Source organism: Panonychus citri, unplaced genomic scaffold (assembly GCF_014898815.1).
Source record: "Panonychus citri isolate SS breed McGregor unplaced genomic scaffold, ASM1489881v1 Contig00144, whole genome shotgun sequence".
NCBI classification, from domain to species: domain Eukaryota; kingdom Metazoa; phylum Arthropoda; class Arachnida; order Trombidiformes; family Tetranychidae; genus Panonychus; species Panonychus citri.
Genome location: NW_026515549.1, coordinates 727,984 through 754,977, shown reverse-complemented (window position 1 = coordinate 754,977; position 26,994 = coordinate 727,984). Strand labels below are relative to the sequence as shown.

The 26,994-nt window shown below is 32.9% G+C and overlaps 5 protein-coding genes across 7 annotated transcripts; 2 read left to right on the top strand and 3 right to left on the bottom strand.

Annotated features, from left to right (window-relative positions):
- Positions 1-2,201: 2,201 nt before the first annotated feature.
- Positions 2,202-6,038, bottom strand: LOC128396542 (uncharacterized). The gene is made up of 2 exons (XM_053357139.1): positions 3,257-6,038; positions 2,202-3,001 (listed from the first exon to the last, which is right to left on the bottom strand). The coding sequence occupies exon 1, from the start codon at positions 5,119-5,121 to the stop codon at positions 3,832-3,834; it is 1,290 nt and encodes a 429-aa protein (XP_053213114.1). The 5' UTR covers positions 5,122-6,038; the 3' UTR covers positions 2,202-3,001; positions 3,257-3,831.
- Positions 6,039-6,909: 871 nt separating this feature from the next.
- On the bottom strand, positions 6,910-10,529 carry LOC128396543 (glycine receptor subunit alpha-2-like). 3 transcript variants are annotated; one of them, XM_053357140.1, is made up of 6 exons: positions 10,184-10,529; positions 10,012-10,106; positions 9,418-9,721; positions 8,624-8,889; positions 8,371-8,559; positions 6,910-8,293 (listed from the first exon to the last, which is right to left on the bottom strand). In XM_053357140.1, the coding sequence occupies exons 1-6, from the start codon at positions 10,341-10,343 to the stop codon at positions 8,036-8,038; spliced, it is 1,272 nt and encodes a 423-aa protein (XP_053213115.1). In that variant the 5' UTR covers positions 10,344-10,529; the 3' UTR covers positions 6,910-8,035. The 3 variants fall into 3 exon arrangements, with proteins under 3 accessions (XP_053213115.1, XP_053213116.1, XP_053213117.1); XM_053357141.1 differs by having other exon boundaries at positions 6,910-8,272; positions 10,184-10,528; XM_053357142.1 differs by having other exon boundaries at positions 10,039-10,106; positions 10,184-10,527.
- Positions 10,530-11,370: 841 nt separating this feature from the next.
- LOC128396375 (uncharacterized) lies at positions 11,371-13,817 on the top strand. The gene is made up of 5 exons (XM_053356941.1): positions 11,371-11,798; positions 11,856-11,957; positions 12,325-12,529; positions 12,598-12,606; positions 12,674-13,817. The coding sequence occupies exons 1-5, from the start codon at positions 11,690-11,692 to the stop codon at positions 13,410-13,412; spliced, it is 1,164 nt and encodes a 387-aa protein (XP_053212916.1). The 5' UTR covers positions 11,371-11,689; the 3' UTR covers positions 13,413-13,817.
- Positions 13,818-18,012: 4,195 nt separating this feature from the next.
- On the top strand, positions 18,013-19,659 carry LOC128396536 (N(6)-adenine-specific methyltransferase METTL4-like). The gene has a single exon (XM_053357130.1). It carries the CDS (start codon positions 18,283-18,285, stop codon positions 19,432-19,434), a length of 1,152 nt encoding a protein of 383 aa, XP_053213105.1. The 5' UTR covers positions 18,013-18,282; the 3' UTR covers positions 19,435-19,659.
- A 105-nt stretch (positions 19,660-19,764) lies between these two features.
- On the bottom strand, positions 19,765-26,893 carry LOC128396533 (lysosomal alpha-mannosidase-like). The gene is given in 8 exon segments (XM_053357128.1): positions 19,765-20,022; positions 20,093-21,322; positions 21,401-21,533; positions 21,604-22,697; positions 22,700-22,807; positions 22,919-23,068; positions 24,658-24,760; positions 25,479-26,893. Coding segments are annotated over 8 exon segments (3,057 nt in total). The 5' UTR covers positions 25,566-26,893; the 3' UTR covers positions 19,765-19,870.
- Positions 26,894-26,994: the final 101 nt, after the last annotated feature.

Below are 26,994 nucleotides of genomic sequence, written 5' to 3'. Positions count from 1 at the left end.
GTTTACAATTGATTAATCATTTTTCATCATTATCATCAAATTTAACTCCTAATCTTATTGATTAACTGATTAAGACAGAAAGTTAATCGGTAATTTAAATTGTGACCTTGTCATTGATTGTCAATATCAATGTTGCATTTAACATTTTAATAGTGTCAATTTAATCAATACAATTAACTGATTTTCTCATTAATTGTTTTTATTTCAATCCAATGACTTGAGTTAATCTCAATCATCTAATCATCTTTCATCATATTTTAATTGTGATGTATTAATATTAATAATATCTTTATTATCCTTTTACTTGCCTATTAATTATTTGATCAACAATCAATTGATTAAAATAATTTGATTACCTTATGAAGTGATCAAAATGATTGAGACTTTACTTTAGAATCCGAATTAGTGCAATTTGAATCATTATCATTGATAATTTTGATTAATTTACTGATCATTATCACGATGAAAATGATGCAACAATCAATCAATTGTTAGCTATCCAAACAAATTGGATTAAAGTTAATGATATTGAGAAATATTAATTATTTTGTTGTCAAATTGCTTCCACAATAAGATTTTGGCTTAACTTTAATTATGATTTAATTGTTAAACAATTTTGTGAGAAACAGATTTAGATTGAAAGATAATTAAAGAAAATTACTTTAATTAAAATGAATCGAAAGTAAAATTTTAATCCAAATCACAATCACAATTACAATTAGTTGACCAACTCTCTGATTCTCACTTGGATCAAGCCTTAAATTGTTGCAATTTAATCTGATTAAGTTGATGAAAATTGAAACTGATCAAACTGATTAACCAATTTGACATTAATTCAATAAACTTTGATCTCTAATTGTAATGATTGTCAAAGTTAATGATTTAACAATCAATCTCTATGAAAAAGCAACTTAAACTACACAATTAAAACTGATCTGGTTGATTGTTTAAAATGAGATTATAATCAATGAATTAGTTGATTAATTTAATGTTAGATTTAAATTCAATCAACTCAATTGTCTTAATCAACGAATCACTTTTCAAATGATCCAAAAAAGTTTCAATTGGTTGTAGAAAGTTAAATAGTTGATTAACAATTAAACCCGATGAAAGTGAATTAAAAATTGTTCAAATGTTATATTTTCGGGCCTGGTTAAACATTAATAATATTTACCTAATCAACTATTCTAATTGTAATTGTTGCAGTTAAATTGATAATAATAATAAATGATTAAGTCAACAAAGGAATTAACTGATTGTGTAATGTTAATTGTTGTTTGTGTAGTGAATGAATTAAAATTTAAATATTATTATCTATTCTGTATTGTTACTTGATTTAGAAACCGGATTAAGTTTGAATTAATTTTTGCAAATTGATTAAGATTAAGAGTCTTCTTGATTATTAATGATAATCAATAACACTTACACTTTGATCACAATTAACATTGACTAAGATCAACTATCAGCGGGAAATAAATTGTTGTGATGATTATAATAACAATCAATTGCAACAATTGAGGTCAATTAAATAGTAAATTAGATTGATAAATAATACAAAACATAATCAATAAGATCTATTGGATTAATTTGTAAACAATTAGTACGAAAGGAAAAGTTTTAATTGTAAATTAAAATTGACATTAATCAACAACAATCAATTTCAAACGAAACCGCGTTGCCATTTCCATCTTCCAACTTAATTGTGATTAATTAAGACAATTAATCTACTATCAAGTTGCTATTATTATAATTGAAAAAATATATAAGGAACCATCAAGATTGTTGGTTAGTTAATTGTTGGGAGAAATATTGAAAATAAGAAACAATTTATTTCTGGTGCTTGTGGTTGATTGTTGTTTAATCAGTATGATTAGTAGTTTTAATCAATTTGATTGATGATCGTTATGATTACGATGTTGATCATGATTATGATTAATTGCCGATCAACTACAATTTGATTATTGATTTTTGATGGAAAAACATTAACTTTGAATTTCTCATTGCACTTTACGAAAAATGATCAGGAAGTTATTAGTTAATTTCTTTTCAAATTTTCATTCTTTCTATTAACTTAATTCTCGTTCGACACAATTAACTTCAATTGTTGATTGAGAAGAGATAATTAGTTTTAATTAGTCCATTTGGAAGAGACTCATTTTAATTGAGAGTTTGAATTAATGTGACAACTTTTTGGGCTCAAATTGTTGATAAACGTCCAATTTTGTTGATTAAATTGAATTTATTGCAATTTTTTTATATTTTATAAGTGTATTGGATTAGTGATTTTACTTGATAGTGTTTTCTAAGAGGATTATCCCGAAATATGTGGAGTACAGAAAAAGAGAGAATTGATTTACATAATTGTTTTAGTTTCTTGCTTATAAAAAACTGGACCAGAAAAAGCAAACACCAAAGGAGGAGAGCAAGAGATTAATTAATTCAAGTTATTGCTTAAATACACTAAAAAAGGTAAGAAAAATAATCAAAATAAGGTTTACACGTTCAGATGATTAATCCACAAGATTAATAAATATCCAAACTCTCACGGGCTTTAATTCAATTGACAAGACACAATGTAAATGTAATCGATTCATTTTCTCGTTAATTCCTTGCCAATTGAAACCATCATTTCTTTTCCATTGTTGCGACAAATTAATAAGGCGAATTGAGGTGATTTAAGGCAATTCTTTTTCGTTTCTTTGCTTTTCTTCGTTCATTTTCGTAAGGACACTTTTAAGGCCAATTATTGCTTTCGATGTTTTCACTTTGTTTCTTTGCTTTGCTTTGTTTTTCATTTTTCTCCTTTTTCTTTTTATTTTTTCTTTGTTTTCTTTTTTCCATTTGATTACATTTGTTCCAAGCGTTCAATTGGTTTCATCAATTTCCACCTCCTTCTTTTACCTTCTCTCATTGTGATTATGATTCGTTGATATTATGAATCGATTGCGATGGAAATTATATTTCTCTCGATATTTTGTTTCTGCTGTTGTAATACTCGAAGCTGCAGTAGCAACGTGGTAGTGAAGATAATGAGGATGATTAGGCAAATGATGAGGCAGATGATCAGGAATAAGCGTTGATTATAAAGTCGAGAAGAAGAGCAGAGAGGGAAGAGAGAGCGAGCGAGAGAGAGAGAGAGAGGAAAAAAGGAAAAAGAATAGAATTGATGAAGATGAGGATAATAATAATGATGATGATGATGATGATGATGATGAGAAAAGGTCGAATTGGTGATGAAATGTAATTTATATCATACATGAAGAAATGAAGAAATGAAGAAATGATGAAAAAAGTTCAATTTTCGTTTGAATAGTGAAAATGGTGACAATGTTTAGTATGAGATCTCCAATCAGGAATTAAGGCATTTCTTTTCTTCTTAATTGTGATGATGATGATTCAAGGTGGTTTTGCTTCGTCGTCTTTGTTTCATGAGTTAATTACTCATTTCAATTGTGTTTTTATAGTTTAGTTTAAATATTTATGTATAAAAAAAGAGTAACTCTAATCAACCATTGGAAATAAAGTTAATTGAGTAAATCCGGAGAGATCATGAACATTACATGTATCTTGATTATTATATGTTTTTTTTGTAATATTAAATTAATTGGTTCATATTATTGTGACAATTTCCATGCGATGATCATTCAATCCGCCGCGATCCATCAATTGACTCGAGTTTAGGTGAACTTAATTACAAATTGATTTTTATGTTTTGTGCTTATGATTATAGTTGATTTTCAATATGTTCATGCTTATATTCAGATGGTATTTCTAATACAATCCATGGATAAGAATCACAGTTTATTGATGTTAATTAATATGATTCAGCAATTAACATGTAACAGCATTACCATTGGCAATTTTATTCTTCACTTTGTTTAAACACCGGCGTTTAATGCACCTCTGTTTCTTTATGAACGGCCCACCAAATTTGGGTCTATCCAAACAGTATATACATTTACCACAATCTTCCGCCATACAAGTTGCACATTTACCACAGGACCAAACCTTTTTACCGGTAGTTAGTTTAACTTTGGGTGAGATTTGTTTTTCTGGTTTACGACCTCGGTGTCCATTAGTTGTGGTCGTGGTGGGGGTGTTATTGTTATTGTTCATTATGTTGTTTCCATTTCTGTTTAAAATGGAGGTGGAAAGATCCAATGATCCATCAACACTGGCGTTGTACGTGATTGACATTGTTGGTATCTCTCCACTGGATGATCCAGCGGATCCTTCGGGTGTTGGTCCAGTAGAAGCTGATCCCAAGTTGAGGTCAGCTAAAGCTTCGGCTGTTAGGGTCCCATTGGTTCCAGTTCCTTTGGTTCCTGGTTTAGCTCGGATTGGTCGAAACTCTTCAATCAAATGTTGTCTCCGCAAGTCTACAGAAAAAACATCGATACAGGCTTTAATCCAACAAGCTCGACATCGAGTTCTTACATTGAGAAGACATTCACCCAAAGATGGACAAGAGTACTTTTTAGGGTTAACTAAAAATGTTCTAAAATATCTATAACATGTAACACATGTAAATTGACCATATCGACGTTGGACACATGAATAGAAACGTGTGACACCACATACAGCACAATTAACATAACCACTCTTTCCTCCGACACCGTTGGGTGAACTCTCTCCATTGGTAGCTTCAAGACCTTCGGTCATAGTTACCAATGGTGAATAGGGATCATAATTATCTCCATCGTCGGGTGACAAACCTTCATCTCCCGAGTAGTTCTTGTAATATGGTCCGTTAACTTGTGGTACCAATGAATTGTGATGATTGTGTCGACTGTTTTTACCATTTAAACTGTACTGGTTAATGTGATTGTGATTATGATTTAATCCACTTGTCGTGTTATTGTTGGCATCTTCTGTTTCCACAAATGATTCTCCAGGTCTATCTGCGTCCCTCTCGTCGTCATCGTCCATGTGTTTCAATGTATAATGTTGTCGAGCCTCAATCATTGTATCAGATATATAAAAACAAACCATACAACGATAAACCATTTCAGCGACAATTATACCATTTGGATCGCAGACCAGTGATCTACACTGGTCATCCTCTCCGGTTTTTATAGTCGTCATAACCAAGTCCGAACCTTTATTCGTCATCGTCGGCATTATTTGTTTATGTTTAAACACAACCTTGTCAAAATAAATGGATTCCTTTTCTAGGTGTGTGAGTGTGTACAAAGCAATAGTGGTTTGTGTATATTAGCTTATGCGTATCTATTAGATTGTGCTAATAGATTACGAGAAAATGGTAATGTAATAGCTAAACCAGTAACAAAAATAAACATAAATTAGAGTTCAAAAGGTCAACGTTGTTGCACAAAATAAAGTTAATTTTAACGGGACACATGAGTTTACATCTAGTAGATGTATAAATTATCGTCTTTAAGGGTCAATCAATTGGTGGAAAAGGAAAAAGGCCAAAGACGAAGAAAATTGGGAATCCGAAAAGGCGAGTTTTTTACGCTTTTACATTAAGCAATTGCAGACTGACGACGAACTTGAAAATTGATCCAAGAATAAACCAGATGTTTGAATCACATAGAATTTGAATTAATTAAAGAAAACTGGAAGATTGACAATCAATGTAATTGGAAGAAAAATGGTGAATGTAAAGATGAGGGTATCAGAGAGAAAAAAAAGAGAAAATAAGCAAAAGAAAAATGGACACTTGTTGCTTGATGAACGAGAGAGAATAGGAAAAAAAAAGCAACACAGAGAAAATTAGAAAAGAAAAGCAAATGAATCACAAGAACAATTGAAAGAAAATGTCGTGATTGGTGATTAGTTTGCAATAAGAAAATTTCGCTGGAATTAAAAGAATTGCGATTATGAAGATCAAATCGCAAGAGTCGCAAAAATATAAACACAAGCAGAAAGAAGGGTAAAGTGATTGGTCGCACGAATGAAACTAAAATTACACTTGTATAACTACTGAGGCTCAGTGACTAAGGGGCAATGTAACCGAGAGAAGAAGAAGAGAGAAAGAGAGAGAGAGAAGATAAGGAGAGAAGAGAAAAGTAAGAGAGAGAGAGAGAGAGAAATCGGGGTGGGAAAAGAGAAAAAGAGAAAGAAGAGAAAGAGAAGCCGAGAGACTAATCATCTCTTGGAAAGAAAGAGAGAAGAAGAAGAAGAGATTTTCAATGGAAAGCGGGGCTTAAGTCGAAAGAGAGACGAAAGAGAAGAGAAAACCTTTGGAAATGTTGTTTCTCTTTCTCTAAATCAGGTTTTCTACTTGATTGTTGTTCTATCAAAAAAGGTAAATATAATGACGTTCAAATGAATTTGAGTCTTTGTTCAAAATATAAAATTACTTTGACTCTCTTTTCTGGTGATTCGGTTTCTGCCTCAGTTAAACAATTAACTTCTACTCGCGTTGTTACCTTTATATGTTCAGCTTACAAATTGAATAAACAATTAACTTTGGCCACAGTTAATCAACGAAAAACTAGCAACTAATTAAATCGTCAAGAAGAAATTTATTTTTTTTTGTTCATCAAGAGAAGAGGAAAAAAAGAAGGAGAAATTAAATGAGAAACATTTTAGAATTTGAACCAAAGAAATAACCAGATTTTTGGTCGAAATCAAGTTTATCCGATTGCAGAGAATTGGAGAGAGAAAAAAAGGTCGACGACATTTTCAAAGGTCGTCGCCATTTTGGATTGTTCGCTTTTCTCTTTTCTCTTCTCTTTCCACTTTCTCACAAAGAGATTATGTTCTAATCTAATCAAGGCCAATGAAGTTCAATTAAATGAAATAGTTATGGTGCTCAAATGATGAAAAGAAAAGAAATTCACTTAATTTGGAAAAACGAAAACCAGAAAATCCAAAGTTACCAGAAAATAACATTACGTTTGTTACGTTTCACTTGCTCTTCATCTTTGGCCACCTTATGGTTCATGGAAACCCAATGGAACCTCCCTAAAAGTGGCTCAGGTTGTTGCTTCACCTTTGGCCTTGGACATAATAACATAGAGAGAGCGAGAGAGGAACAATACTAATCCATTTTAATCGTGACAAGCTAATCTAATCTGTTATCCGAAAGAAACACCAACAAGACGAAAAGATAAACAAGTTGATCGCTAATCTTGAGATCATCTTGAACTTTAAATCAAGTAAATGATCACAATTAAGGATAATCTTTTCTTTCATCTCTCTTTTTCTCGTTTAAATTATTCGTTGATTGTTGATTGACAATTAACTAGTTTAATAATTTACTCGTTTTTTTGATAAGTAAATTGTTGTTAATGCCAATGACTTGAATAAACCAGAATTTTGCTTAATCATCATGCGATTCAGTGTTTATATCCGGAGATGATTATGAAACTTGATAGGAAGAGTAGATTTCTTTAATTAAAATCGAATTGGGATTTCTAATTGTTAACAATTAATCATGTAAACGTCATTGAACTCATATCAACTTTTTTTCCTTCTCCACATTAACTCATAATCCATAATCTTTACTCAGCTGATTCGTAGCAATTAAGCCTCGATTTAATGTTCATTTTTTCCACTTCTCTGATTTCGATTATCCGATTAATCTGATTATAAATATCTCTGATTGACTATTCAGTTAATTGTAAAGTTGAAGGTCTAATTGTATTTAAAATTCGAAAAAGCAACTAAACATAATTTAATGTTATTCTATTTTCAATTGGTCTCCCTTTTCTTTGTCATTAAATTGCTCGACTTTGAAGATGACTTGTGAAATTGTCAATGAAATAAACGACAGACAATTAACATTTAGTGATTGATTAAATGTCTCATCGTTTTATTGGCATTACCTGAATTTCAATCAATTGGAAACACATAATTGTCTAAATGTCCACTGATTTTAAATGAATCATCAGAATGATGGTGAGTTTAACTAAACGTGAGAATAAGAAAGAAAAATTTTACAATGAAAGTAATGAATCTGTGAACTTGCATGGGGAACATGAATTGAATTGTTGCTATTGGTTGAGTTCCATTGGAATGACAATGATGATGACGATTGTTTATGAACAGAGAAGAAGACAAATGATCACAGATACTTTGAAAACATCCAAGGAAACACGAATACTGATCCATAGACAATGAGGAAAAGTACGTATGCAAATGGGAAGATGATTCGAGCCGCGTAATCGACTTTATTACGATCCAATGGATTCTTATTCCAATCCACGTTACCATAGACTTTATTGAGAACAAGTTTAATTGCGTGGCTCATCTTATTCGAATCGGAAGTACATTGAAGACGATAAGTGGCTGATCGAAGGTACTGATTGACAGATGAAGAAAACTTTGATGAAATTAAGTTATGTCACCTCTTAGAATATTGGTTGATAAAAGAAATCGATCGATTATTGATCTACTTACCTCCTTTTTTTCTTCCACCAAGTGGACATAGACAATCGCGAAAACGTATTCGATTAGTGACATGAAGACGAAAAATATTTGTATCATCATCCAAATGTGAAGAGCGACGACGTAAGATACATTGATCTCCGCGTTTATTTGCATTTGCTGAGTGACCAAGGCCAAAAGTGGAGTTACACTGATTGCGACCTTAATTGTGAGACATAAGCAAAGGTCATTTCGAGCTCTATTAGTTTGATCAGAGAATACGAACCCTAGCAGGATATCCGACCGCTGGAATCCAAAATCCAACGAACGAAGTTAAGGTCAAGAGGAAACTTGGCCCATAGATTCGTAATATATAATAAGAGATTCGCCTGAAAAGTTCAAGTCGAACTCGTAAACATGGGAATTCAGGTCCTCGATAAAATGAACATTTCTCAATGAAATGATCAGTAATCTCGAACTTTGGAAAATCATCCATGTCGTCCATGGTAAATTTATTGAGGAAAAAGTTGACACTTCGATTGGACCAATCAACTAAAGTTCAAAAAGTGACCATAATTAATATCGAGATCGAAACGAAAGCGCGGGATGTATATAGAATTCAAAAGCTCGAACAATTCAAATTAATTCTGATATTTTGCATATTCCATTTCCGGTACTAAAATTACAATCAATCATCAAGTTAACCTTGATTAAAATAATCTAGAACGAATGATGATTTAGAATGGGTGTTAATCGTAACGATAATTTGCTGATTATGTAGCAAATGAGTAATGAGAATATGGAAAAGTTAATTGTCTTGTATTAATCAACTTTGATTTCGGAAAAGGTTTTCAAGTCATGGACACGATGAATTTAGGTGACCCTTTCAATTGACGTGCTAACTAGAATCAAATTTAATTTACTCAGCAATTGTAATAATATCCTTGAATCATCTGAAATGATGATGATTAAAAACAATTAAAACGATTTCTGCATAAACCTTGTTAACGGTTAATCATCAATTTTAGTTACACATCATCACACACAATTTAACTAATCAAGTAAACAATTTAATCTTACCACAAGCTAAATCGACATTGCAAATTTGTGTATCCTGAGGGAAATTAAATAGATCCATGTGACATGTTAACTTGACGATAACTCGAGTGGCCATTGAAAAATGGCTGCCGTTTGATAGTTCAATGAATAAAGGATTAGTAATCAAATCAACGGGTGTATTTGAAAGTGAATTAACAAAATGAAGATTCGGAATCCACAATTTGTTTTTCCATGATGAGTCCAATGTAATTGAATCAAAATCGTTTGGAAGTTTAATTCGTTGATCAATCCAACGTTGATAGAAAAATAAATCCATCGTAATCGACTGACACAATTGGGGCACAATTAGTTAATCATATTAATCAAATGAATATGAGAGGGAAAAAATAAACAGTACAAGAATTAATGATCAATATACAAAAAAAAGGGAATTAAAGTTTCTGAAAAATGCAAAGTTTAAAATTGAAATGCAATTATGCAAATGATTGTTGACATTAATTGTAAACAGAGTAATTAACATTACGATTGTTGATGAGCAGCAAAAATTAAGCTGTGAAAATAAGCATAATTTAATTGAGAGTAAATCACAATCAATTGGACTCATTTTTAACCAACCTTGATGAAATCATATTCAATGTTTACCTGTTCGGCTTCATTGGCAGCGATCAGCTGCTTTAGCACCAATGTGAGATTAACTTTAGCGGGTTCACCTGATGTTCAATTGATAGATTGTCACAATTAGGTTTTAATTGCTGTTGTGGTGGAACAATTTGATTACGATACTTACCATTGATTTTCGGGGGTCTCATGCGTTTGTAATTCTTAGGGATCAACTGATCGAATGACCAATCCTCTGAAACTGAAGAGATGATTTCCTCTGGTGAGATTAAGTTAATCAGGTTTATTATCGTGCAGATTATAAGATAACCATTTGAATTGATTAACATGATTTGTGAATCATTAGAGAGAAATGATTAAAGTTGATGCAGAAAAATGGATTTGGATTAACTTTTGTTGTGAAATATTAACATAAAGAACGAATTGAATTGAAGAAAACAATGAACGAAAGAAAAACTTTTCTCAATCGAATCGTTGATTCCAATGAATGAAAGTGATGATTTCTAATGAAATTGATTATTAGTATCGCTCTCACTTGATTCAATAGTTTCAATCATTTTAATTAGAACCTTCAATTCAGTGAATAGACTCAGTGCAAAGAATAATCATCATCATGTTGATCATGAAAGAGAAAAAGAAAGGAAAAATTAGATTGCTCAACATTAACCCGTTTCACTTTTCAACGAAAACAATTAACAATTTAATACAATTTTACACAATTTCAATTATGGACTAAATTTCATTGTAAATTGTTCATCACCAATCAATTAATTTCCAATTGCACAACAAATTTATCGATACCTTTGCATTGTAATGTATTTGTTAATTAGTGTTTATTGTTTACTAAAATTTTTCCAATTCTTTTCAGTAAATCACATTGACTGAACTAATTGGGAATTTAAAGTTTTATCAACTCTAATTCAGTACAATCAATTGAATCATGTGGAAACTCAATTGATTGAGACTTGAATATTAATCGTAATATTGGTTTGATTAATTTAATTTCGTTCTTTTCGTCAAATGTTCAAATTAATTTGGTTCAATGTCAAATTGTTGGTTCGAAAAGGTTGCAATTAATGAAGATCTTTTTTTCTGTTCTAATTAACTTTTACTCTTTTAATACTTGCGATGCAACGATTTAATTACAATTAAGGGCAAATTGCTGGCTAAGGAAGTGGTTAAGGTAAAATATAAGAGAAATCAATCTGCATAAAATGGTAAAATTAAAGTTAATTGTTGACGATCATCAGACCAACAACATCGCAAGATTTAGGATCATCCATGTAAAAGATGCTTCCTCTTATCGTCCTTTCTTATTAATCATAATTATTAATATAATAACTTGATTTCAATAGATTATAGAAACTGATTAAACAATCAAATTAGTTTAACGAAATTGTGTCAACTTATACTTTTCCTGATTTATCATCATTGTCATCATGTTTCCGTTCAATCGTTGGCAGAAAGTTCAGTCCAAGTTTAAGATTAATTTTGATCAGGCTTTCGATGGATTAACAATCTAATGGTTTCGATTTTATCAGTTTAATTTGTGTTAATTGTGATCAACTATCAACATCTAATCATCAGATTTGTGTTAAATCTGCTAATTTCTTTTAATTGTTTTATGTTCATCATGTTAAATTGTGTTAATTTAATTACTTCTGAATGATTTGAAATGATTGTTTCTCCAATTTTTATATTTCTTTTTGCTTTTTTCCCAATTGTATTTAACCCTTTGGATGCTAAGAAAAGCAAAGGTGGTAAACCAACAATCATCATGATTGGTAAGCAATTAGCTTAATTGTCAGGAGAATCTTAATTAAATCGTTTCTATTTCTCAGGTGGTGGCGGTGGTGGTGGCAAAGGTGAAGGTGGTGGAGGCGGATGGGGTCACCCACCGTCTGGAGGTGGTGGTGGTTGGGGTCCACCACCTTGTGGAGGAGGTGAGTTATTAATCCAGTTAATTGATTATTGACAATTGTTTAGTTAATTAATTAAAGTCTACTGATCATAATTAAATTGTCACAATGTTTGCTCTGCAACAATGGGCTCTTTTCTTATGTTTTGATCATTAACCTAATACTGATAAGCGACAAGATTATTATTGACCTGATATTTGATTTAACAATTAAATCGGAAATAGTGATTAGTCTGATCGTTTAGCTTAATTGTCTAGAATCTTAAATCATACAAACTTTTATTTAACTTTCACACTCTGTAACTTTCCAATTGTTATTATTTCGACGAAGTAAACATTTATGATATGATTAGTTTTAATTGTTTGATTTTGTACCTTGTCTGGGACAACAGGATGTGGGATGATGATGCCACCCAAGCCAACTTTTATTCCAGTTCCGGTTCCCTACATGGTACCTGATGAGGAGCCCAAACAAAAACAGGGAGGCCAAAAAAAGTGTTGTCCAGTTATGCAAGTTTATCGGAAGAAAGCACCAAAGATGATGATGATGCAATCACCTCCAGCATCGCCCCCACAAGTTCAAGTTATGATTCTTCCGTAAGTTTTACTAATTTTTGTTCGTTATTTCAATTGACTAATTAGATTTTCTTTTCTTTTTCTACCAGAGTTCCAAGGTAAGTTGAGTAATTAGCTATGGTTATTTTCTTAATTGATTCTGATTTCAATTATTTACTTCTGCAGTCCAACGCCCATTCATGTTCCTCATCCTTCACCCGTTCCTGTCCCGATGCCCATTCCGATTCCCTCCCCTCAGCCAATGCCCGCTCCTCATCCTATTCCAGTTCCCCAACCAATGCCAATGCCGATGCCAATTCCCATGCCAATGCTCCCACCGAGTTCATGGCCTGGCCCAGAACCCAAAAGCTGGTCAGCTCCAGCTCCAGCTCCAGCCCCAGCACCGGCTCCAGCTCCTGCGCCAAAACCCATGGTTTCAGGTTGGAGTTCACCCTCTCCGCCAGCTCCAATGTCAAGCTGGTCCCCTCCTCCTGCCCCTCCACCTCCACCTCCTCCCGCCCCTGCACCACCACCACCACAAATGGGATGGCCATCAGCTCCTGCTTCACCTCCAATAATGATGACAACCAGCTGGTCTCCTGCCCCCTCACCAGCACCAATGACTTCCAGTTGGACACAAATATCATCTCCAACTCCAATGATGGGATGGGTACAAACACCTTCACCACCTTCTTCAGTTGTAATCGAAGCGGGTTGGAATCCACCAGCACCTCCATCAGCTCCTTCATGGGGATCACCAAAACCAATGACCATTGCGATTCCAATGCCCCCAACATCCATTGGATGGGGAAGACCAGCCTCTCCACCTCCGCCTTCCGACGGGTGGGATACATCGGCGACCAACGCTTTGGCCTGGAAAGCAGCGAGTGTAGTTAGACCAATATTTCTCGACGAATGGTACTAAGTCCAATCCAATCATCGATTTTTAATCAAACAAAACTCCATCATAATATTTATCGCAATTCTAAAAACTGTACAAAAAATATTCCAATTCAAATGATCCAATCAAAGTAATCGTTTACAATATCTTGAAGATCACATGAATTTAATTGGAATTTTTCTCCTCGTTACTTGAAACTAATTAATCAAGTGAAATCGTTTTAATTGCTTGATAGTTGTAATCTTAATCACTAGTTAATCATATTTATCATTAGTCATTGCATATTGATTCAACTACGTTCAAGAGTATTTTTTTAATCTCAACATGATTACTTTGATATCGATATCAGAATCGTAGTTACAATTCAATATTTATTTACCAGGCTAATTGTGTAATCTTAATTTATAATTCAGATTAAATTGATTTTTGACCAAAAACAACAAAAACTTAATGTGAATCCGGTTGATGATTATGTTAATCATGAATAAATTAAGTCAAAAGCATTGATTGTAAACTTAATACCCTAACAATTTAGATTGATCTGAGCCTGAGGTGAATTAATGATTAGCAAATATAAATTATGATTTACTATTTAGATGAAGCAAAGTGACTGCTAATCAAATTAAATCCAAGCTGATAAATTGTAGATTGTGATTTATTTGATTGTAACATAACAATTTAGCCAAAGCTTAAACAGTGACAAAAACAATGACAATTGATTAAGTGTGATGATGATGAAGTTTAACAAGTCTCAATGTTACCTATTAATAAATTTGTTGATTACAAGTAATTAACGTAAACAACGTAAATTGTTGACAATCAAGGAAGGGAATAGGATCAAGACTCAGCTAAGATGTTGAACCGGTAAAGTGATTATGATGATGATGATAATCGCCCTTTTCTCACTTCTCTTCTTATTCTAAGGCCTCATCATCATCATCATCTTTCAATTGAACTTCTCTTTTCTCCTAATATTTACTTTGGAAAACGCCCTTTCCAATGTCCAGGAAACTGATAAATTGTCCTTCTAATATTTGTTTTATTGAAGGACGTTTCCGGTGTAACCAAGCGACCTGATGGAGTGATGATGATGATGATTATTGGTGTTTACTGTTGTTACTCGGGTCACCCTTTAGACTTGGCCAAGCTTCCTGGGAGTAATCGTTTCCATCATCATCATCATCATCATCATCATCATTCCTCTTTCAACAATAGTTCGACAAGCTTATCATTTGAATGATTAAAAGATGATGTTGATTAGAGACAGAGAGAAGGGCGAATGGAGGAAGATGACTAACATCTATTAATTAACAAGGATTCGATTATTAATTAATTGTGATGAGAAAATAAATCTAATGCGATTTGCTCATTTTAGAATTAAATTGTTGTTGATACTTTTTAAGACTTTCGGCAACTTGTTAAATAACAGTTTGCGAGAGCAATTAGTTAGATGGCAGATTTAGACTTTAATTGCTCTTTTCTCTTAATCTGTATTCTGGTTAATCTTTTTCTCTAATCAGCTCAAGGTGTGTTTTCATGTTCGCTTATCTGTAACAACCACCACCCTCTCTCTTTGGACATGAACACCCACCAATTTATTAACCAGAATTGGAAAAACATTTATCACCGAGAGAGAAGCTCAATGATGAAAGAAGCTTCATTCATGAAGATAATTTGTGAGAAAAGAAAATGAATTAATTTCTTTGTATTTGGACGTTGATTAGAAGATGAAACGATCTAAGCGATGACATGAATATTCATCAATTATTGGAAATAAATTTCGCAAGAAAAGAAGCATAAATTTCTCTTCGATATTCAAAGTAACACAAACAAAGACAATCTTTGAATGGAACCAATTAAACAGGCAAACGATTGATCTGTTGATTATCTTTCCATCATCTTGATTCCCATCAAGAAAATCTAACGATAAATTGATGGCCAGTAAAAGATAAAGTTCTGTGAGTGGCGTTAACAACAATTTAACTTAATTGTTAGACTTTCATGTCTTAGAATCCGAAAGAAGAAATTTTTTATTCTTCTATTTGCTTTTTTCTACTTCGTTGTTCATCTTCTTCGTTTATCTTGTTTCATGTTCCCTTTCAACTTGTTCTCTCTCTCTCTCTCTCTCTCTCACTCACTCATCTTCTTACTCAACTTCTTTCAATCGTCATCATCCTCATATTCGTGCAAAGAGAAAAAAGAACCAAAGAAGAAAAAACTTATCCATTGTTATAAAGGTTCTAACAAAATGTTGTAGAACTGGTTCTGATCAAAGGGAAGGTTGATGACACCACCGATTCGGTTTCATCACAATGATTTTCAGTCTCTCTTTTTATCTTCCATCCTCTTCTCTTTATCTTCATACTTTCTCTCTCTCTCTCTCTCTTTCTTTACTTCTCTCTTTCTCCACCTTCTCTTTATTCATCTTCTTCTCTTGAGACGAAAGTATTTCAAGTGAATCCCTTTGCAAGAACAACAAGAATCACCGTGAACTTGTCACCGTCCATTAATCTGACCAAGAATGAGAAAAGATCAAGTTTTAGTTTGAGAGAGAAAACGAATTGAAATGATGAGAAAAAAGGAATCGCCCTGAAAAGAGTTCAACTGAGTTTCACCATCGGCAGATTAGAATCAAATACGAAATCACGTGACTCATCATGAGTTTAGAGTCAATTTAATTCATTTGATGATCAAAAGAATGATGAAAATTCATTTCCATGATTCCATTTGCAATTTAAAAGAAAAATATTCGACCAACGATTCGTCTTCTTAATGTTCACTGTCATCATCTCATCTAATCTGATTTTCGTTGGTCTTCAAGATTAATCTATTAATCTATTAATCTACCAATAATTCATTCTTGAATTGATCCGAAAATCAGGTTATCTTTAAAAAGATTGTCAGGGTTAAGGTTTGAATGGCGAATCTCCTTTGGAGATTGGAATACATTTATCACCACAATTTATGATCTTTACTGTCGGTGGGTCAACAACTTGTTACCTTCCAAAAAATGACCGAATCAAAAGAGAAAGAGAATAATCTTCTTTTCGTTTTATTTTCTTCTCTTATCATCTTCTTCAAACGTTTTATCTTCTTTCGCCAGTCTCTCCACTTCCTCTCTTCCCTTTTCTTCACAATAAACATCCAATCGTCATCTAGTTTCGGGAAACCCCTGCTAACGTTTCCCTCCATGAGTACAGGTTATGCAAAATCGCTTTACCGGTCATCGACCGAGAGTCCGATTCGCCAGCAAGTTACCAAATTCATCTCTTGGCTCTAACTTGCCATTTTGATCATCATCATCATCTCTCTCTCTCTTCTTTTTCTTCTCATCTTCTTGGGAAGAAGTTCTTTTTTATCTTCTTTCTCTCTTTTTCCGTTCGATCAAAGATGAGAGGCTCTTCTTCATCTTCTCTCCTACAGCAAATGCCCTTTAGAAAACAAGATTTTCAAGGTCAAATAAATTCTCTTCTCTTTCCACCAATTTGAAGATTCATCTCGGTCTAAACAGGTTGACACATGATGGTTACATCGAAGTGCTTTTCTAAAATAAACATGAAGATGTTGATGACCTCCAAATTTATCATCAATCGTTTATCCCTCTACCAGAATCTAAATCATTATCATCATGTGAATATCTAGTTGATTATCTGGTTATCATCAAATGTTCATTTCGTTTTCAATTGATACCAAATTTTCTAGAATTGATCCAATCGATTCTGATGAAATTTCATCTCAAGTTTATCACAAGAAAAAAGTTTCAAAATATTTTCACTCTTCTCATTTTCTTACTAATGATGAAGAGACAAAATCTAAACTGATAACTTACACTTACGCATTTAGAAAAACTCATAACCATTACCATCGATCACTTGTTGATTATTACCTCATGTAAATTGTTGTTGTTGTTGTTGAAGCAATTGACTCGCAAAAATTGGGAAAAAACACTCGACATGTAAGATTATTAACCTAATCCAAAACCAGTGATCTGGCAAATGAATTCACAACGATTGTTGTTGTCATTGCGACTCTTTGGCACATTCATATACTTTGTCACCTTCTCAGGTAACTTGAACCAGAAATTTGACCCATCTCTTCAATAGTCACATTTTTCAGTTCATCTTTCCGATTGACTGAACAATCTTGATTAAAAGTGAAGGTAAAATCTTCAAATATCATCGACGAGCATAAGTTTACCTTTTCAAAGCGCAACTTTGCCTTCATCTTGATGGGATAAAGTTGTAAAAAACTGTCACAGGTTCAGTTTGATTGTAAAAACAATTAAATTCACAATCGTAACTTTTTTTACCTTCTTAAGTTGGCATATTGATCAACTTAATTGTTATGATCAAACGTGTCAATCATCATGTACTTTTTACCTTAAGATGGAAATGATTTTAAAGTTTCTAATGTTCAATAGTTAGACAATCAAAAGGATTGGTAATTAATTTTTTGTCTAAAATCTGATTAGATTTATATTAATTTGGTATTGTCATGATTATTTGCGATAACAATTTGAATTATTCATAAAAATTATTTTTTCCAATTATTGTATTGATGGAATTGAATTTTCCGCCAAATTGTTTTACTAATTTTTGTTTACATCTTCAATCAGCTGCTTCTTCAAATGTTTGCCAACAAAGAAACTTAATTGTTGACTTTTAATTTAATTTTATTCGTTTGAGTTAAATGACCATTAAAAGAGATGAAGTTATTAAGTAATTTAAATATCTGTTGGTCAACTAATTGAAATGTTTCTATGAAATATGTCAAGACAATTTTGTGTTTCTTGTTTATGGGTCAATTGATTTCTCGTTTTCTATGCTTTTAATTAATTGTAACTTTTTAAATTATCTTTGGGTTGATTTGTTTTTAGAAAAATCTCGCAGACAAAATGATTGTTTGGACTGTTGATTGGCGTTCAATTGGAATCAATGAAACTGGAACGGGACTCGCTGTCTTCTTGGATCATCGGACAGAATATTGGAAAGACTCAGGCCTCAAACTTGATCCGGTTCTGTTTCAAATCAATTTACCTTTTTATATGGAATCAGAACAATGGTGGAAATCACATGATAAAGATAACGACCTGTCGATTTCAAGTCGTCAGAGTTACGTTGCCAATCTATCGCTCAAGGAGAGAAATCTTTTCGCTTGGATCAGAAATCAAATCAATCCTCTAATAATCGAAACCAAAGAAGACAACTCGTTAGCGAAAAACAAAGCCAAGAAAATTCATCTTCGATCGTCTGGAATAAATAATTTAGCCGAAGAAAAGATTCTCTGTAATCTGGCAAATAATCCAATACTCGTGAACATCGCCTTCCAAGATTATCTAATCCCAAGACAAAGTTGTTTCGCCATTTGTGACGTTAATGCTGCTCTCAGCCTGTTTCTTAAAAATCTTATCAACATCAAAGGGATTATCACGGACGAAGAGAAATTTTTAATCATAATCGATCCTCCCTGGGAAAACAAATCAGTCAAAAGGAGGCGAAACTATGAAACTGCAGGATCGACGGAAATAATTCAAACCTTTCAACTTCTTAACAAAATCTGTTCGCTGTTAATAAATCGCCATCAACTGGACATTCGCATAGTTTTATGGACAACGGAGAAGCAAAAATCATTATGTCTCGAACAACTTTTGCCCATAATAGAAATGAAACTCGAAGCTTGTCTTCTCTGGCATAAGATCACAAATTCTTGGGAGAGCAGTAAAGTTCGTGGTGGTCGTGAATATCTACTGATCGCTTCACCCAATGGAGCCGAAAAGCCCCTCGATGGTGTTTTCGTCTCAAAGCCAAGTGCAATTCACTCACACAAACCACCGATCGGATTTGATTTTCCATGGTTACAACAATCTCAAAATAATTATCTCGAAGAACCCGAAAGATTAATAATCAATCGGCAACCGCTTTACGATGACAGATTCACTCAACTACGAGGAATTGAATTATACGCTCGATACTTGAGGCCAAATTTCCTTTCTATTGGCTTCGAATGTATTAAACTCCAAGCCTATGAATTATTTGCATTCGAATAGGCAAATCATCATCGGCTGAGTGACACTCATCTTCATCTGTGATCATATTTATTTAACAATTTTTCGTCAATTTTTAACAGCTTTTTTACTTAATCTCAATTTTATACTCGTATTTTGATTTTCATTGACAATTAAATTAAATGACTTTGTTTAAAATAACTGTTGATTTAATTGTAACTTGATTGTATTTTATTATCAATGGTAAATAAAAGTCTTGAAACAAGAACAAAGATAAATGATTGTGATGGTTGATGAATTGATTGAATTTTGTACATTGAGTTGAATACGAAATGATCATTGGCGATTAATTAAAGTCCCATAGTTGATTAAAATAATTAATTGGATTGATCTTTCATCTCTTTTATGTGGAAGGTATAAAATTAAATAAATTTACTCCAATCGATCAAGAGATTAAGACAATTTACACTGAGAGAGATTAACAATTAAAAGGATAATTTCTCGCTCTGTTCGAATAAGTTGAACCAAAACAAATTCTTTTCGCTTCAAAAGTAACTAAATAACTTTTTATATCCATTGGATAAAGAATCACCATCAACGATTCTTGTCCATCACCGTGATTACTTTGATCTGTGATTAGAATTTAAAATTAGGAAAGATAATTAGAAAAATGTTTGACAAATTGATACAATAAACTTACCGTTGGGATCAATTTGACTGAGCAAATTGGTGTAATTAAAGTAAGGGTCAAATCGCGATACGAATCGTAGTCTACGTTTTTCTGTCGCTCGTCGATCTTGGACAACGTTAAGTGCGACCTCTTGGGCCGATGTTATTCGTAAAGGTTCAAAAAGATCTCTCAGTGAGACTCGACGGGGTCGAGAGTATTTCATATCTTCATTAACTTCGAAAAAGTGTTCTAACCTAATGAGTAGCTTATTATCGTCCCATCTCTCAAAACTCAATAAGTGAATGTTGACTGGAAGTTTTCGGTGAAGTCCACTGAAGTCGAATCGTTCAGGTCGATCTAAATGGTTTATTCCTGGATCTGTGAGAGCTCTGAACATGGTCAGTGGAGGAAGAGCAAGTTGCTTGGACATTGTTCGCATTTTCTGAACGCTCGGACGAATATCAGATAATATAACATGATGTCGACCCTTGACAATCAAGCCTCGAGAATCACTTCCAGCTTCATCGAGAGCCTCTTCCATTCCGAATCCATCATCATAAAATAGCCTCCGATGAAGCATCAGCTCGAGTGAACCATCAATCAAACTCGATCCACCTTGTGGTCGATCAGGTAATACAGTTAATTGCAGATTACGCTCATAATCACGAATGAAAGTCCACGCAGAAATCGGATAATAATTGGCCGCTACATTTTCGCTTGTGACCAGATTCCATGTTGGTCGATGATCGCGTGTTCTTCTTATGGCTTCACGGCCATTAGAATCAGTCCACCAAGTACCGTTTGAGAGGAAGTCAGTTTCATATCGAGTAACAATCTCCTTCCCGAGGTCAGAATACCAATTGCCCTTTGGTATGGGTCCAATTATCCAGTCAAATTCAATTGAATCGCTATGTTGATGAAGCCGAATAGTTTGACTAATATATTCATTGAAAATTTGATGAACTTCTTGAACTAAATCTCCTTTAGTTACATGATAAGTGACCTGACTTGCTGCTGGGCTGGAGCCTTCTGGTGTTGGGTTGAAAGCATAAGCCCCGGAAGCTTTTTCACTATAACTTCCCGTTGAACCTCGATAAAGATGAAAATTCTGCTTGAAATCAAGTCGACGACCATCAGCAAGAATAATTTCCTTCAATAATCCTGTTGCCTGATTGAACTTTAAGGCCATTTTATTGTTTTCAATTGTAACTTCACCAGGATTCTCACTGGGTCCAGATAAACGTCTTGGAGGAGCAAGATCTAAACCAGGAAGAGAAATATAAACATAAATCAAATCGATTCAAAATAAACGTAACAATTTATCAATAATCAATTTACCAGGTCCATTTATTTTGCGAACCAGAAAAGTTGTATATCCAAGAGCGGGTAATGAAGCCCTGAAGATTAATTCGTACGGTGTATCGATAGACCGTAAAGGCAAAGCTCTTACGGCTTCAGGTAAATGAAGTAACTGTAAATGTGTAATAATCTGTTGGTTAATTCAAACGCAATTTAAACTTCTAGTCAGTTGATTGTTTTACCTGATAGTCAACATTAGTGCGATCGCTTGTGAAAACCTCATACGCTCCTTGATCAACAGGTAATTTGATATAATGTTTAACGGGACTGGCCAACGGGTTGAAAACGTGGACTAAAACATTATTAGCTGAAACACTGGACATCCTTTGAACGACCTCGCAATGTGAATGATTAAGTAAATGGCAGAAATGAATAGCCTCTGAATGGAGAGGACCTCGAGGGAAGAGAATTCGGTTCATTGAGGCCACAATTGATTCTTCAACGTGCTGAATTCCTTCATGTAATTGCTTAGCATAATCATCGGCAACCTTTTGTTTACAAGTTCCTGTAATAGCATCATGGTGGTGCAGAATTCCAAGAACTTTTTCCAATGGTGTGTGTAGTTTACTCTGTTCGGGTCCCAAAAGTGCGAGGACATTGAGTTGCTTCGCCGTGACCAACAATGACTCTGCATAGCGAATAAATTGTTTTAGCGTTGGCCTCGAACTGTAGTAACCCGTCCAGTAGGTGTTGTAAGCATCAGCATAAGGGAAGAAATCATCGGCTTTAACGGGCCAAGTAACCTGAGCATCGTAAAGAGATTTAAGGTAACAAGAAGGAGTCGAATAGAACATATTTACTCCCTCACGAACTCCAAGGGTATTTACTGCTTCGATAAGTTGGTCGAGGTTTGAGTACCAATTATAAGCATCACGGAAATAAAAGTCCATTCCCATCGTTATGATCGTATTGTTTGTTGCGTACATTTTGGCATAAGGTTTGACAACCTTATCAATGAATTCACGAGCTCGTCTCATTGCATTGTATTTCGTCACTGGTTCATCGTAACAATTATAATCGAAGCAAAAGTTTTTCGGAGGCCAATAGACATTAGGTAATATTCCTGTGAAAAGGTCAGACTTTTTACCAAGCGATGGACTTGATTTCCAAATGAATTCAAGGTTCCGATGAGAAGTTCGAACGTCTTTATCTTGATAATCAACTCGGCCCAAAAACAGTCCATCGAAGCCCATTTGTGATAAGATTGACGAAAACTCTCTTGAATGTCCAAACGGGTCAATTTGCCAACCGATTTTAGGTATACCACATTCACCAAAGTTTCGTTTAACCATTTATGACCTAAGGTCATTTGATTGATTATCCCTGAGTAAAGAGGACACGCTTCATCATTCATTGACCATCCGCCACTAATAAACTCCAATTGTCCTAAAAAAATAGTTAAATCATATTAGTAAACAACTGAAATTAAACAAATTAAGGTTGAAAGAAGCAAATAACAGTAAAATGGAATCACTATTAAAACAATCAGTTAATTACCGGAATCAACGAGCTTTCTGACATCTAATTTAGTCGATGGACCAAGTTCATTATACCAACGGGAAAAAAACGACGTTTCTACTGCGATGAATTTCCGATCTCGTGCCTTACGAAGTTCACTCAACACGGAATTATAAATCTCACGAACATCTAGAATTAGAATAAATTTAAATTATCTCAATTAAATTGACTAATGATAAAGGTCAGTTGGTCAAGGTTAATCGTACAAATAATGGGAAGATTCTTGATATTCACGATTAAAGAGTTTGGCAAACAATCACAATTAGCGTGACTAATGTAAATTGTTTAACTTAATTCCTCTTATGGTTTTAGTGTTAATTGTGACAATCAACGTTGTTTGATTTCATGTCGAGCCTTAAAATTATTACAACTTATTCTTAAGATGAATTCGTGATTAAATGATTGTAGCTTGTTAATTGTTTATTCACGTTGATTTTGGACATTATTGTCAACATTAAAAAGTTACTCCAAGTTGAACAATTTAAATTGATAAACTTGGTAAACTTAGCAATCAAAAAGAGTCATTTGATTTGATTGTGTAAACCTTATTACAACGGTAAATAAGTGCCAACGATGATTTATCAATAATAATTAAGGGAAAAGGTTTAATCATTCAAATTAAATTATTTCCTTGATTTAGTCATATGATTCAGTTGATTAAATTGAAGATGGGAAGAAAATAGGAAAAGGTAAGTTATTCAATTTACTTTCCCGCCTCATGATTATCGTCACAATTAAGAATCGACTCAATTTCAGCTTCTAGAGATTGACAATATTACCATAATCAGTTGATTTATTTTGGTATTTAATGTTCATCTTACTTGAGACAAGGCTGATCTTGATTGTAAACATGATTAACCAGGAAGAAGAGACAAACCTTGATTATAAATGATCATTAAATTATCTTGATTAAATAAGAATCAAGGATTCTCGGGATGAAATTGAATCTTTTAAGTATTCCCTTAATATCAACTAACATTAATTCATTGATTGTACATCACTATCATTATCCTTTGAACATAATCATAACTAGAGCAAGGCTAAAGAGGCTTTAATCACTTTAATCGTTCATTTAATTGACACACAATCAACGAAAATAATTGTTCATTAATTGAGTCAAACTATCAAATGGTTTCAATGGTCTACCTCATTTAAATCACTTCCATGTGCATTGATCACATATGTGGTTTTCCAGCCTCATGTTTAATTGTTAAATCTCCGAGATTCATTATCACCATGTTAATCATGATACATTAGTGACAATGAGCACTGATTGTTAGACTTATACAGTGATTAATTGTAGCTTTCTTTATATTATTATCACTAATTGTGTCAATTTCCTTTTTCCTTAATTGAAATTGTAAGTGTTGCTGGTTAACAATTGAATATTTAATTCCATCTAATTATAATCACTTTTTTACCACTTCAAAGTCAAGGTAATTTACTATAAGATTAATTGTTGCTATCAGATGAGAAACCTTTAATAATCTATACGTTTTTGATTCTCTTCTAATCATCAACGATTTAATTATGATTAGAAACCATTGCAATGCTATTAATAGTTTCGTCCAATTGTATTGAAACTTATCAGTTTGATTACCTTATATTGACTTAACCTTTTAGTTTATTTGATTGATTTAAAAATCGCAATTGATTATTTCGTTTACCAGGAGTAATTATTGGGAAAATCTAAACAATTAGTTGATTGTTGAACTTACATTTATGATAATATTCATCGAAAGTGATTACCCATCCAGTGTCCATATGACTATGACAGACAATATGAACGTTAATTGCTCCATCTTTAATTGGTGGACATGACTGATTAATGGAAGAATGGAAATTATTATTAGTTAATTGTTTAAATTTTCATTGTAAATTAATACAATGTAATTTGAAGAAAACTTAATTGTAAGTGAACCGATTAACAGACAATGTAATTTGCAAACTAGATTGAACTTCAATGGGGAAGTTTGAGTTTATTTATTTTCTCTATTAAATTGTTAACAATTAAAGATCATTTTTCAAATGATTGAATTTAACTTCCTATGTATTGAAAATACACATATGGTAAAGAAATAAGGAAAAGCTTCAAGTCTTTTTAATTGTCACAGTTACAATTGATTGTTGAACAACAGAATTACAATCAGTAAAGAGACAGCAATTTACTGTGAACGCAGAAGCTTTGATTTAATTGTTATAACAATACTTTCCTTTTCAATCAAATTGTGATTAAACTTTTACTATTACAACTAAATTAACGCCATAAACATCACTGGAAAGTATTCAATTCATTAAGGTACAATTAAGAAACCTAAATGATTTAAAACTGATCAGGAAACCACGAAGCTTACCAATTGAATTAATTGTTTGGATCTCGAATCAGAAATTGCAAATGCAATCAAAAAGTTATATCAATCAGTTTTTTTACTGATTCAGCAATCAGATAGAGCTAATCATAAACAATCAGTCGTTGAACAGACTGTAAAAGGGTTAAGGGTAATACGAGTCGTCAGTAACAATTAACTGATTAACTTACTTCGTATCCACAATTGGGTTGTTGATTTTGACCTGAAACTAAACAGATGAGCAAAGTTATGATCAAAGTTGTCCTTTGATAAGACATAATAATAGACGAGTTGATTAGTTGATTTGATTACGGTGAAATTGATTTAATTACGATGATTACAAAACTGATGAAGTAATGATTAGTTAATGATATTGATGAGGATGTTTACTTTTTTCGAGGAAAAAACTTTTTCTGATTGTGAGTAAAGTTAAATTGTTTATAATTCCTTTGATAATCAGGGACGATAATGTTACTGGTTCAATGATTGTTAACAATTAATAACTATTTAGATTTACAAACCAAGCGTTTCAATTCATTTTTTGTTATGATAAATTGCTATCAAATTAAAATGATTATTACCCAGAAGTAACCACAATTAGTTAATTGTGTTGCACATTTAAACGATGATGATGAAGTAATCAGATTAATTATTCTATCACCTAATTTCCATGTTGTCACTCTCGCTTTCACCGTAAAATTTAATTGTTTGCAATTAAAGATGACGAACAAACAAAATAGCAAATCAACTTATTGAAATTAACTATTGAATAATCAATTGCTTGAAGATGAAGTTAATTGTTGTTGTTTTGATGGTTTCTTTCAATGGAATTGTAAATAAACGTCACAAATGAAGAAATTTAATGAGACAATTAAAGTTGATGCTCGATCAATGTCATTGTGATAAAAGAAAGAGATGAAGAAACATGATATAAATAGGAAGCGAAAGATGATTAAGAAATAATCAAGATCTGATTAACTTTACCTTGTATTTGAACGAAGAAAAGAAAAGAAAAACTCTGCTGGACTAATGAGAGAAATGCATGAAAAATGAGCTTAGAACTTCAGAATTTTCAGTTTTCTCTCTCATGATGAATTCTCTCTCTCTCTCTCTCTCTCTCTCTCTCTCTCTCTCTCTCTTTCACCTCCTCCTCTTTCATCTTACATTTTGCTCTCCATCATCCTCATCATCCATCCAGTCTCATGGAGAGATACCAGCGCCACTGTTTCTTTATCTTCCAAGGGAGAATAGAAGATGATAAATGAGAGAGAAAAAGATTTAAAGTAGATCAGAAGTTTCTGTTATTCGTTATTATTAATAGTAATCCTTGTCATCTAATTGCGTGATTAACTATTTGGTTAAATTGTTATTTCGTTTATGCTTTCGGAAGATAAAAATATCTTCCATTTTTTCTTGACTTGTTTTCTCTGTCCATGGTTATCATGTTCCCGGAGGGTCTGGTCAGTAAACGGAAATGACCACAACTATTAACGTTCATGATGATTTTGAAGTTTAACAAAGTTATTGTAATTATAAGCTCGCTTTGGGCTAAATTGTTGACTAATTAGTTGTTTGTTGATGTTTTATAGGTGAGAGCAATTATGTTGATTGTTTCATTCAGCAGATAATTTTTAGTCTTCAAAGGTCCAACGAAGGTCAGTTTTGTACTTTTTTCACTTGTGATTCAATTTGTTTACGAATTTAATT